The sequence below is a fragment of the Geospiza fortis genome, unplaced genomic scaffold (genome assembly GCF_000277835.1).
Source record: "Geospiza fortis unplaced genomic scaffold, GeoFor_1.0 scaffold327, whole genome shotgun sequence".
Classification (NCBI taxonomy): Eukaryota; Metazoa; Chordata; class Aves; order Passeriformes; family Thraupidae; genus Geospiza; species Geospiza fortis.
In genome coordinates this window covers 2,139,652-2,151,490 of record NW_005054410.1, presented here as the reverse complement: position 1 = coordinate 2,151,490, position 11,839 = coordinate 2,139,652, and the positions used below count along the sequence as shown (strand labels likewise).

The following is an 11,839-nucleotide window of genomic DNA, read 5'->3' as shown; positions in this document are numbered from 1 at the left end:
CACATTGCTCTGGGAGCTGAGACATCCTGGAGGGTTGTGGCAGATGTTGGGGGAATCACTTCTGTGCGCGGCTGAAAGCACTGCCAGGGGCTGCACTGGCCGCGGCTGCACTGCCAGGGTCTGTACAGCCTCTGGGGCTGGCCTGGGCTCCGGAGCTCCGCCTTCCCGGGAATGGCAATTCCGGGAAATTCCGTTTGCCGAGGGCTCCATGGCTGAGCAGCTCACCCTCTCCTCCTCCGTGGGCCCTGCATTTGTGCTTTGGGATAGCCTGGAATGGGCACAGAGGAGCTGGAGGGCTGGCTGTGCCTCCATCCCCTCTTCTGCCATGACCTTGGTGACAGGAGGCACAGAAATGGAATCCTCCTTCTCGGTGCATTATTAACAGCAATGATAAGATAGTGAGAGAGGGTGTGAAGTGAGATATTGGAGGGGAAGCTGTGCATTGTATGCCCTGGCACCTTCTTCAGCGCAGAAATGGCTCTGTGGGCAGTTTCTCGGGAGACAGCAGCTGTGAGCTGTTATGTGTTTAAGGAAATACACGTTTGAGTAAATAGAAATTGTTTGCACGGGGACTGCTGTGCAGTCACTCAGACTAACAGCTGCTTGAATTGATGGAAAAGGAGCAAAGAATGGAAAGGTCAGTTCTGCTGTGCTGCTCTGTCCCTGCCTTTGTCACTGAAAAGTACACCAGGTTTAGAAACTAAGTTATCTCTGAAAAATTATTTTCCCTCACTGATATTGTACCTTACCACACAAGCAAGTAGGTAGGGTGTTATTTAGCACAGTTTTTTTAATAGTATAATTATAAAAACTGTTACTACTGAATATAACCTAGTTCTGGCAAGTGGAGCTTTTAAAGCATTAGGTAACATTTAAGGCATTAGGTAACTGTAGATGGTTTTGATATTTGCTGCCTGTGGATGCATAAATAATAGGACTCAAACTCACTCCCTCCTTTCTCATTATGTAAAAATAATTCATTTTTAGAAATGTAACTAAACTATAGTCAGTGTTGCTGTTTTCAGATGGAACTCTCATTTCACAGCCTTGGTACAACTGGGACCAACCTTAGGGACAGCTCTTGGCATCTGCTGCCTACTTCTGCATAAATCACCAAAGGATGAGCCCTAGTTCAAAGCTTCGTTTCTTTACAAAACCCTACCATACATCATATTTTCCCTAGTCCAGATAAATTCACAAGATGGAAAATTCTGATGCGGCTGGATATGGCACCCCATCCTGTGGATGTAAGAGACACCTTGTCCCAGCCATTCTCACATCCTGAAGTGGCCAACACCTGACTAGGAATGCAAAATCGAGGTGCAGAATACAACCTATAGAAGAATGTCTTACTAAGCCCATGGGAGCTTCACCTTTTCTGGAATTTCTGTTTGGCATGTGAACAAGTCAGGGAAGTGTGGGGTGGTGTTAGGAGTGTGTAATCCTGTGGCACATTAGGATTTTAATTAGTTTGGTTTGTGTTTTTATGAATATAGAAAATTGAGTATTCGAGTACCTAATTAGTGAATAGCTACTGCAGTGAGGCAGCTGGTGCCAGGGAAGAACACAACATCTCTTACATCTTATTTTAAATTGACATCTTTCTAGAAGGCAAGAATTGCAGGGCAAACAGGAAGGACTCCTAAGGAGGCCTCAGGGTGACCCAATTGTGGCCTTTCACTGCCTGAAGGGAGCCTGTGAGAAAGATGGAGAGAGGCTTTTATAAGGGTGACAGGACAAGGGGGAAATGGCTTCAAACTAAAGAGGGCAGGATTAGATCAGATATTAGGTTAGATATTAGATATTAGGAAGAAATTCTTTACTGTGAGGGTGGTGAGGCACTGGCACAGGGTACCCAGAGAAGCTATGCATGCCCCATCCCTGGCAGTGTCCAAGGCCAGGCTGGATGGAGCTCTGAGCAACCTGGGATAGTGCAAGGTGTCCCTGCACATGGCAGGGGCTTGGAATGAGATGATCTTTGAGGTCCCTTCCAACGCACTCTGATTCTATGAGTACAAACCCAGCTCTTGCCCACCCACTAAAAATAAAACACTAAACCTCTGTCACTGTGCTGAGTTTCAGTTTAATCCAGTTAAAAACTAATCTATACAAAGTACAGAGTGGGGCTTTTTTTTTTTTTTACATATATTGCACCAGAGATATGAATTTGTACAACATTAACCAAATTTTACCCCTTCATCCTCCTACCAAACCCCAGCCAAGTACAAAACTGAATCTCTGCCTTTTTGTGGTGGAACTGGTGTCTGTATAAAGTCAGATACAGTTTTGTTTTAATCACCTCCTAAATGAAAAGCAGAATACAGGCATAAGCACTTGTGCCCATGATATTCCAGTCCCTTACTTCTCTGTGGTTATAACTTTCCACTTCCCAAGTTACAACACTTCTTTACAAAGCTCTGGATGTTTCCAAGTAAATGGGATAAGGGGGACAATTGCCAACAGCAGAGTCAGGACCTTGCAGTCAAATGTAAGAGGCTGCACTGAAACTGAAGCTTAAGCATTACATTACTAAGCTTTGTGACATTTAATGGCATCTTAGGAGGCAGAAGTAGCCTGAAGGAATGATTTGTATGGTAGAAATGCCTTCACACCAAAGCTTTCAGTCCTTGAATCTCTACAAACATCTGTGGCTGTATCACTTGTCCTCTGTAAACTTTCATGTGAGATGGGGAAAACACAGTAAGATTTCCCCTTGCCTTTACCATGACATTTGAATAATACCCTCTTTGTTTCCCTCCTCACCCTGTTACCCATTATCAGGCTGCAACCCCAAAGCCAGGGCTGTGCCCAGAGAAAGTTCATGGAGCTCTGACTATGCTGGGCCTCTCTGCAGACAGATGAGGCTCTTGAAAGATATTTCAGTCTCCAGACAAAGACAAAATCAAACTGTTTTAGAATTAAATGGACACGACAAACAGTGGAGACATCGGTTTTGCAAACTAAAAATGTCATCTACTTGCATAAAGAACAAAAAGAAAAGGTGAAATAAGTCAAACTGGGTGGTATAAATGAAGGAAACGCAACATGACAACAGCATAAAATAGATAAGGAAACCTAATCTAATCTGTTCTGGCACTGAGTTCTGCTGCACTGTGTGGAGAACACGAATATGCCCAGGTCTGATGAAAGAAGCCTTGAGCATGGAAGGAATGTGCCTGGCTTCCATCAACCAAAGTTCTTCACAGTGAGAAATTTCCCAAATGCCAATACAAAATGTTAGCAATTGCCCTCTGGTTTGTTGAGTTTGCCCAAAATATTCAAGTCTTATTCTGAAAGGAACAGCTTTCTCCAACAGAGATGTGCTTCTGTTTCTTTGCTCAAGCCCCAAAATATCTCTTTTAATGCCATTGTCAGCAGTTAGCCACAGAACAGGAAGGAAATGCAAAGGATGCAGGCAGAGGTGTGTGTATCTGCTCAAAGCCAGCATCATACAATCAGAACAATCCCTGTTTAAAAAACAAAACAAACAAAAAAACAACCACAAAAAGCCAAGCAAACAAGGAAATCCACACAGGGTTTACACTTTTGGATAGCTTCAGTTTGAAATGAACAAGAAGCAGGGACACTGGCACAACTTCTCAGCATTATAATAAAACTGACATGAAAATCAACCTACTCTTGTAAAAATCTTGGCTTGCAATGCTAGGGACCTAACCTGGTTCAATACCAAAATAATACAATCAAGCAGCACCCCTGGCTTGGGACACTTCTTAACCATAGACCACCTGCTGAAAGACTCATAAGAGTCACCAGTGAGACCCCTAACAAATCCCAGATTCATGTCTGGGAAGAGCTCTCTGAAGCACATGGTGCACTTTGAAAAATCTGTTTTTATTGTAGGAGGTAGGACAATTGCACAGAAGAAGACAGTGAGTCTTGTTCTGTTTTGCACAATATTTCCATCAACATAAAAAGCTAACTTAATAACATGCAAAATTTTGAGATCAGCTGGCATCTGATGAAAGAAATGGGGACAAAAGTGCTGTCCCAAGGGCCAGTTGAGCTTTCAACTGCTACACAGAATTCATCTCAACAAGGAGGACGGTTCAGATCAGTACACAAGCACAGTATTCCTTTTGAAGGCTTTCAGTGAAATTCTTAGGTTTCTGTAAACATGAAAAATATTCACTGTTCCACATAACTCTTTGCTGTGTTTAAATTTTACAAAGTGCAAATTTTCTGTGATTAAGAAATTTCATTTTTATTTGGTCTCAAAGAAGAAAGAGTTTGGTAGTGCTGGAAATAGGCCTTTATCTATGGTCTTTGTTTCCCCATATTTTGCTTTTCAGCATTTCTGGAAAGAGTTTCTACATCAAACTAGACCTAACTTAACATCCAGGCCTGTTCCCTGTTTCCTCTCTGAGAAGATCCTGATTCATGTCTAAACACAGAATGGCAGACATCTCCCCCTTCTTTGTGAAGGGAGAGTTCAACAGCTCAGTCCCCTGGCCATAAAAACCTTTATTATTAATGGTTTCCTTATTTTCCTTCTCTGCTATAGCCTCTACGTGATCCCCTTGTGTTTCTTACCAATGCATTTGAGAGAAAATTAATTTAACTTAAAAATAAAATCTGACTGATACTTCTGATACAGAATGATCTGTATCATTCTGGATGATTTTACAGTCTGAGGGAGAAAGTTCATGTTTCACTGTGATTTCCTGTCCCCCCCACCCCTCCCTCCCCAAATAATAAAGATGCTATAAAGTTGAGGCACAAGTGGTTAAGGGTGAACTGGATCAGTTCTGACAGCTGCTTCTTGGACATGTCCTGGTGGTAAAGGCTGATCTCCTCCTGCTGGGTGCTGTGCTGCATCTGCAGCTTTGTGTTCAGCAGCTGCAAAACAAGAAGAGAACCCTTTGTAACATCTCAGTAAACTGGCCCCAAATGTGAAAATTCTCTAAATGGGAAGTTTCTAGCATAGGGACACTGAAACAAAACCTTCTATTTTCTGGCTTATAAGTGGAATCAAGAGTTTTTGGGATTGAGATCCAACAGACTGCACTATTAGTCAGGGTTACCTTTTAGATTACAAGTTATTTCTGCTTTCTGTGAAATATTCTCACATAACACATTGTTCTTTCTGAAATAAATCATGTTTCTACGAGACCTTTAATTCCAATATGGGAAGCTTGAAAAAGAAATAATTAACAACTTGCTCCTGTATGTTCCTCCTCACTGCATCAGTACTTACAACGTTATCTCTTTGCCTACATTTGACTAATACTAATTTTCATAATTTGATGAAGATTTCAGAACATGCAGCTCCATTTCTGAATTTTTTTTCCCTCAAATTACTCTTAGTAGCTCCAGTGGCCTAGAGATTTAAAGTGGTGTCTACTTGGACATTCAGTGAATGAGTACTGAGTGACCAGTTCTGGCTCATATAATGAATTCTCATGACACCTAATTAAATTACTTTACAGAATGATTTTACATAAAAGAATACACGTGTTAAGAACAGTATTGAAAGATGTATCATCTGCAATTACACACAATGCTTTTACTGAAGGTGAGGGGAATTGAGGCTCTTGGAATAAAGGATTATAAAATTAAGTTACCTCCAGGTAGTTTCAGAGTAAATGAAAGGCAGAATTAAATAGGTTCTGAAATCTCATCAATTCCCTTCACAGAACTGAGTGGGCAGAATTTCAGGGTACCCAACAAGGTAAGCTGTAATCACTGAACAGAGCTCCTGAGGTTTGAAATCCCACTGCTGGCCCTGCAGGAGCAGTTAAGAGCTCCTCATACTAAAAAAGCTGCCTAGATAGATCTGAAGCTTATATTTGAGATCAATGTCAGAAGTTCTTGAGCTTCACTGATCATGTCAGCACATGAACAGGTAAGCCAATAAAGCCAGCATAGCTTCAGCCTTCAAGAAAAGGCTGATTTAGGATGCATGGAGCAGCAGAGCACAAAGGAAACCTGGGCAGTGTGCTATGGATAAGAAGTGCTAATACATCCCTGACTTTTGCTGCCACTAGTGATGAAATGCAGTGATTTTTTGTGCCACTGCCTTCTCCTGAGGGTGTTGAAGCAATTGGTCAGTCATACTGCCCAAGGCTAACTCCTTGTGTCATGCTACATCCAGCTGCTGCCAAATTGGCCACTGAGGATTTTAAATGCTTTGATTTGTTCTGCAGCCTCAGACTGCAGTGCAGCCATAGATCATGGGACCTGTCTTTTGTATGTCCCTGTTCTTCCCTGGATGCTCTAATCTCAGTATTTCAGATCTCTGAAACAATCTCTGCCCCCTGGATGCCTTGTGCTAGGACTCTGGTTTCTTACTATGGACTTAAAAGCAGTGAGATTTCAGGAGGACTTAGTTCTTACTCCCCTATGAAAAACAGGTTAGTGAACCTCTCTCCAGAGGTCATTAAAGCTGCATTAAGTTAATAATTTTAACAGCAAATATGGAGGTAATGACTTTTACATTGCAAATCTGATTTTCAAGTTTGTGTATCTACACAGAAAGTCACATACGGGGTTGGATTTTCAGTTCTCCACCTGGTCCTGCAGGAGGACTTCCTTGCTGTAGTTTCTTTTGTTCCATCTGTTTTACAACCTGGTGAAAAATAAAATACAGCAGTTGAAAAACTTGAATTTGCCACCTTTCTCTGCTGTGACATAAATGAACACACCTAAACCAAATGTTGCAGTTATGTAAGGTCCTTCTTAGTGGGTGCAGTGCTGAGTTGCTTTAATTCAGAACACCAGGCTATGTTTTGCTGTGGTCCCATTAGTTTAGAATTCAGCTGGGACTCATATGAGAAATCAAGGTAAATCTCCAGGGCTGGGAATTGTGAGAGCCATTACACACACAAGGACAGAGAAAAGAGGAAAGCAGATATATGCTGCCCTCACACATGTACCTGCTGAAGCTCTTGTTTCTGAGCCTGAAGCTGATCGTGCTGCCTCTGTAGCTCTTCCTTCTGTTTCTGAAGTTCTTCTGCCTTCTTTCTGAGTTCATCTTCCTGCTGGGAAATGTGATTTTCGAATTCCTTCAGCTCATCCTCGGTGAAGAGCTGCTGTTGATCTAGTGTCTGCAAGAAAATACGTACAAGCACGAATACTTAGCCAGGAAAGCGTGGGCTTTTTTTATTATTTTCTTACTGAAATTCTTACACGATTTACTAAAAATCCCTCAGAACAAAACAGTCAGACGTGACACTGTGTACATTCAATGGAAAACAGCAAAACAGCCATTTCTCAGCTATTTTCTCAACAAAGCTCTACTAGGGATTTAGATGTAGGAGAAAAATATCCTCTTTCTTCCAGCTGAGCTCTTATCTTCCCTTTGAAGTGATTCATAAACAAAATGTGCATTTCCATTTGAAAAGCACGTGTGAAAAGCTCTTCCCGAATCCCCGGGGTGGCGCCAGACCTTTTCCGTCGGTGGAATTCACATCTGCATTACATTTAGGCAGCTCAGTGCTACCTTCAGCTGAGGGGCTTAACGACACACATACCAAAGCAGAGCTGAAAAAAACCAAAGGTCACAGACATGCCGCTTGGTTTCCTGCTCCAAGTGCTGGTAATGGTGCTGCATGTTATACTTGGAACACATTTTCATTACCTCCCAGCTATCCGGCTCCAAAAATTCCTTTTTCTCTGTAGCTCGCAGGAACTCATCCAAAGTCACTAGCCGGTCCTTGTTGATGTCAACCTATTTGAAGCAAAAAATTAAGCTCAAGCTAAAGAACAGGTTTTGGAGAAGCTAATGTTTATATTTCATCAATCAAATATAACCATTTTAATTGTTTATATGTCCCATTTTTGAGGGAGTGTCCACAACATTTTCTGAAAACTCCTCTCACAAGCTTATGTATCTTAACAAAAATAGAACTACAAAGTAAATCCTGACATTTTACTTCAAAATTCACTGGCTTTATTGGAAACACTTGTGCTCACAGTCCAAACACTAATAGCTGAATGCATTATTTTTTTTTGAGAAAGATGTTTTGTAGCTTTCTGGTAACTACTCTGATTCACAGTTACAAAATTATCTCCACCGTTGGAGTGGGAGGTTTTGAAAAACAAAAATCCCACCCAACTGAATTGTGCTGGAATCCTTTAAGGGGAAGGGAGGAAATGCTTCCCTTTATGACTAATAGATGACCAGGCTTGCTCTGTTCCTCAAGTTTAAGGAATACACTTGAATACAGAAATATTATGGGTGGAAAACACAGTGGTTCAAAACACCCCCTTTCCATTCCTGTGTCTCCTGAGCTGAAAACCCATCAGACCCAGTGAAAGTTTTCACTGTCACAGGTGATGGCTTGAGCTCTGAGCCCCCTTTTAAAGGCACAAAGCTGAGCTATATGAAAGAGGACATTGCTCTACTCCCTCTTCTCACACTTAAATCTCACCCATCTGCCAAGTGCCAAAGCAAATTTAGAGTCTTCCTTGTTTGACACACAACTCACAAGGAATTTCTGTTGAATCTCAGTATCTGCAAACAGCCAAGGCTACAGAACAATTCCTCCTCTGGAACTCCTTAAATGAAAACTAGCCAGCAGGCATTACATCAGAACAGAGGGACAGGGTTTGAGAACTGTAACTTGGCATAATCCCAGCACAAGCAGCTCCCCGTGTGACAGGCCACCCCTTTCTGCTGCACTTGGACAACACTTCATGTCAGGAGAACTGCATTTTTTGAACACAGAAGGGAATCAGCCCCCACCTCATTCATTACATGTTCTCTCATTCTCAGCCTTTCTTCTTCCATTTCAACCATGTCATCCTCTTCATTCTTGGGATCATAAACTTTTTCTAACTGAAATTGAAAATTAGTACATGTTAGTTTGAAGAAAAGGCTGCTCATTCAAATGGCAGAGCATATCTGGAAAAGTGGTGTGAGATGTTCTCTGTGTGCAATTTTCCTCTTTCAGCACAGTATTTAAGCAACAAGTGAGCCTTTCTTTCCTAAGAATGAAGTTTTCAGTTAATTCATGTGGTCTGTTACAATACAGTGCTGTGGCTGTCACAGTCAAGTTGACCTCAATGTGCAAAGTCTGATCCTACATTTGATTCAAAGCAGGCAGAGGTTCCATGTGGTTTCTGGAATGGGAGAGAGTGGCTTTTTCACCAGGCCGTGCAGCTGACCCCATAAGCATTCAGAGTATCACAAGACAAATTCAGTGCCAAATTTAATGGTTCGCTTCTCTTCTTGCACAGTATCTTTCTGGAGAGTTCACAATTATGTGGTTGTACTTGGCTTTCTCAGGCACTGAGCTTCACTTGCCCAGCCACAGGTAATTTTAAGGCCCCAGACCATTAGTTTTTACACTACAAAACTATAAAACAGTGGGACACCTATCAAAAAGGGCTGCACTGTATCTTCATTGAAGTGAAGGAGATTATAGCAAATTACTGTACCAGAGTTAAATGTTCAGACAACAAACCAAGGCTTAAAGAAACTAAGAGCCTGTCTACTTTATCAGATGTACATATGCTTCACACTAGCTAGACATAAACTATATTAAATTTCTGTAGCCATTTCTACAGTGCTGTCCCTGAGCCAAGGCACACAGGTGTGACCCTTTTTCTCATCAGACTTGTTGATGAACAGATTGAGCACAGGTGCCCAGCTTCAGAACCTTTATCAGGTGCACCTAGGAAGAGCAGCTCTCTACATTGCAATTTACACAGGTAATACCTATCCTGCAGATTAGTTACTGAATCTCCAGTGAGCCTGGGGCAGACAAATACATGAGCACTAGATTTCTGATGTCTGACTCCTATTCTTCAACTACTTTATTTTGCCTGCTTTTTACACTTTTGTAGAAATATTAAGGATGCATGAAACTTGGTATGAATACTCTATTTTGTAGTCCAAAGCCCCCAAATGTACTTGGGAAAAACAGACATCCCTGTAACCCTTTACTGATAGAAGATAATTTTTTTACCTCTTTAGTAAATAGGGCTTCTAATTCCTGCTCATCCAGGAATCCATCATTATTGACATCTACAAAAAGAAGTTTTAAAAATACAAGTTGAGTACATATAGAAAGTCATACATGTAATAGATCTCCAAGAGTTAAATAAGGATCAGTGTACACATTTAACAACAAGCTGGTTACGGAGGTTGTTTCTACTGTTTAGGTTTTTAGCAGGCACTGGCTGGAGTGTCACTTTTGTTTGGTTGGACAAGTCTGCAGCAATCTCTCTACTTCTTAGATTAGCAAACTGAAATAGGTCACCACAGGATTGCGCAGACTGCAACTGCCAAAAAATATTGCTGAGAACAAGTTGTCCCCATTTAACCACTAAATTTGTAATAAGACTCAGGAGCAAGCACCAAGATTCTGCAGAAAAAATTTAACTGACAATATGATCCTTAAAAACTTAAAGAATTACATGAAAATCTAAATAAACATGCAGCACTTGAGATACGTGTAAGATGACTTTTCATGACAAATGCAGAGAGAAGAATACTTGATAATTAATGATCCATCTTTTATCCTACATTGTGCTCTGAATACTGTTATACTACCTCTGAAATTGAAAGAAAATATCCACTTCAAATTATTACCCAGTATTTTTGTGTAATTGCTTCAAAGTTTTCTATATACTAAGCTCTAAGGCAACAGGTGATTTCAGTTGTTTCTGTTTTGGTAGGTTTTGCACAAAGAAGCTACCAAAAATTTCAGAAAGCTATCCTTCAAAATCTCCTTCTAGAAAGAAGAGATAAGATTTAGTAACTATAACTAGATTATCATTAAGGTCCCATTAGAGGTTAATTAAGGACCCAAACCACTCTATGATTCTGTAATAATACATGCTTATTATATAAGTTATAAACTGAGATAAAAGTTTAGGCTCAAACCAGAACACTTTTCTTTATCTGAATCATCATCTTTGAGATTAGTCAGATTCTGTGTACTGTTCAACCTTCTGCAGCCTAGTGCCAGGCAGGATCTACTTAAGGGCACTTTATGATGAAGCATTTAACAATATCAGAACAAAGTTTCTTGGTGACATCATCAGATGTAAAGCAAGGCGGTCATTGAGATGCATCCTTATCACTGTTACAGCTTGTTGTTTCTAGCTGCCCATTCCTCAGAAATCTAGGGGCAGGATTAGAGGGGTTTTTGTTTATCAAGGGAATATTGCAATTTCTGAAGAGTCTTGGCCCTTCTATGACCACTCCAAAGATTAGGGGCATCTGGTACTTATCTGCAGAGATGATGAGAAAGCAGGTTTTGCCCCTACACAAATCTCTGAGGATTTATTCCCAGTACCTACAGTGCAAGCAAAGTTATAGATATGGACAGCCCTCTAAGCACCCATACTTCCCTAAGGAATCCCTACTGGGTTTTGCCTGTATGATTTTAGGAGTAGTTCAACAAAACTCTGAATGTTTTTAAATTTTAAACTCCATTTAAAACATTGCATGAAATTTACAAACAGTAACAAATATTTTCTCCTCTGTACTATTCAGATTCACCCAAGTTGCTTGAGGTGTAAGACTTCATCCTAACAAATGACAAACTTGTCCTCAGCAGAATGTAACAAAATCACTTCACTTGTTCATGAAATTAAAACTAAACCTCTTACCGTGCAATTTGAAAAATGTTTTGGGGTCAAATTCATTAGGATCTAGTCCATCTGCTTCTTCCCACACCTCTTTCAGTTGATCTTTGCTTCCCTATAGATTGGTTACAAAGAAAAACTATTCAAAAGACAATTTAGTGTAATTTCCCTGCATTACCTTTGCATTATGGTTTCTCTGAAAGGATTGCTTTATTTGCTGATTAGTCATGTGGCAAGTGGAATCAGTGGCATTTTCTTTCCTTCCCTTTTGGTCAAGTTTAAT

At 40.7% G+C, this 11,839-nt stretch overlaps 1 protein-coding gene across 2 annotated transcripts in view; it reads right to left on the bottom strand.

The window, feature by feature from the left end:
- Positions 1–2,063: 2,063 nt before the first annotated feature.
- NUCB2 (nucleobindin 2) overlaps positions 2,064–11,839 on the bottom strand; it is a 16,212-nt gene continuing 6,436 nt past the window's right edge. The window contains exons 6-12 of one of the 2 annotated variants that reach the window (XM_005426319.3): positions 11,581–11,671; positions 9,930–9,988; positions 8,705–8,797; positions 7,598–7,687; positions 6,894–7,064; positions 6,505–6,586; positions 2,064–4,857 (exon numbers count right to left, since the gene is read on the bottom strand). In XM_005426319.3, the coding sequence (XP_005426376.2) occupies positions 4,745–4,857; positions 6,505–6,586; positions 6,894–7,064; positions 7,598–7,687; positions 8,705–8,797; positions 9,930–9,988; positions 11,581–11,671 (699 nt within the window). In that variant the 3' untranslated portion in view covers positions 2,064–4,744. Of the gene's footprint in view, positions 4,858–6,496; positions 6,587–6,893; positions 7,065–7,597; positions 7,688–8,704; positions 8,798–9,929; positions 9,989–11,580; positions 11,672–11,839 lie in introns of those variants that run through there. The other variant, XM_031061335.1, reaches the window with a different exon arrangement.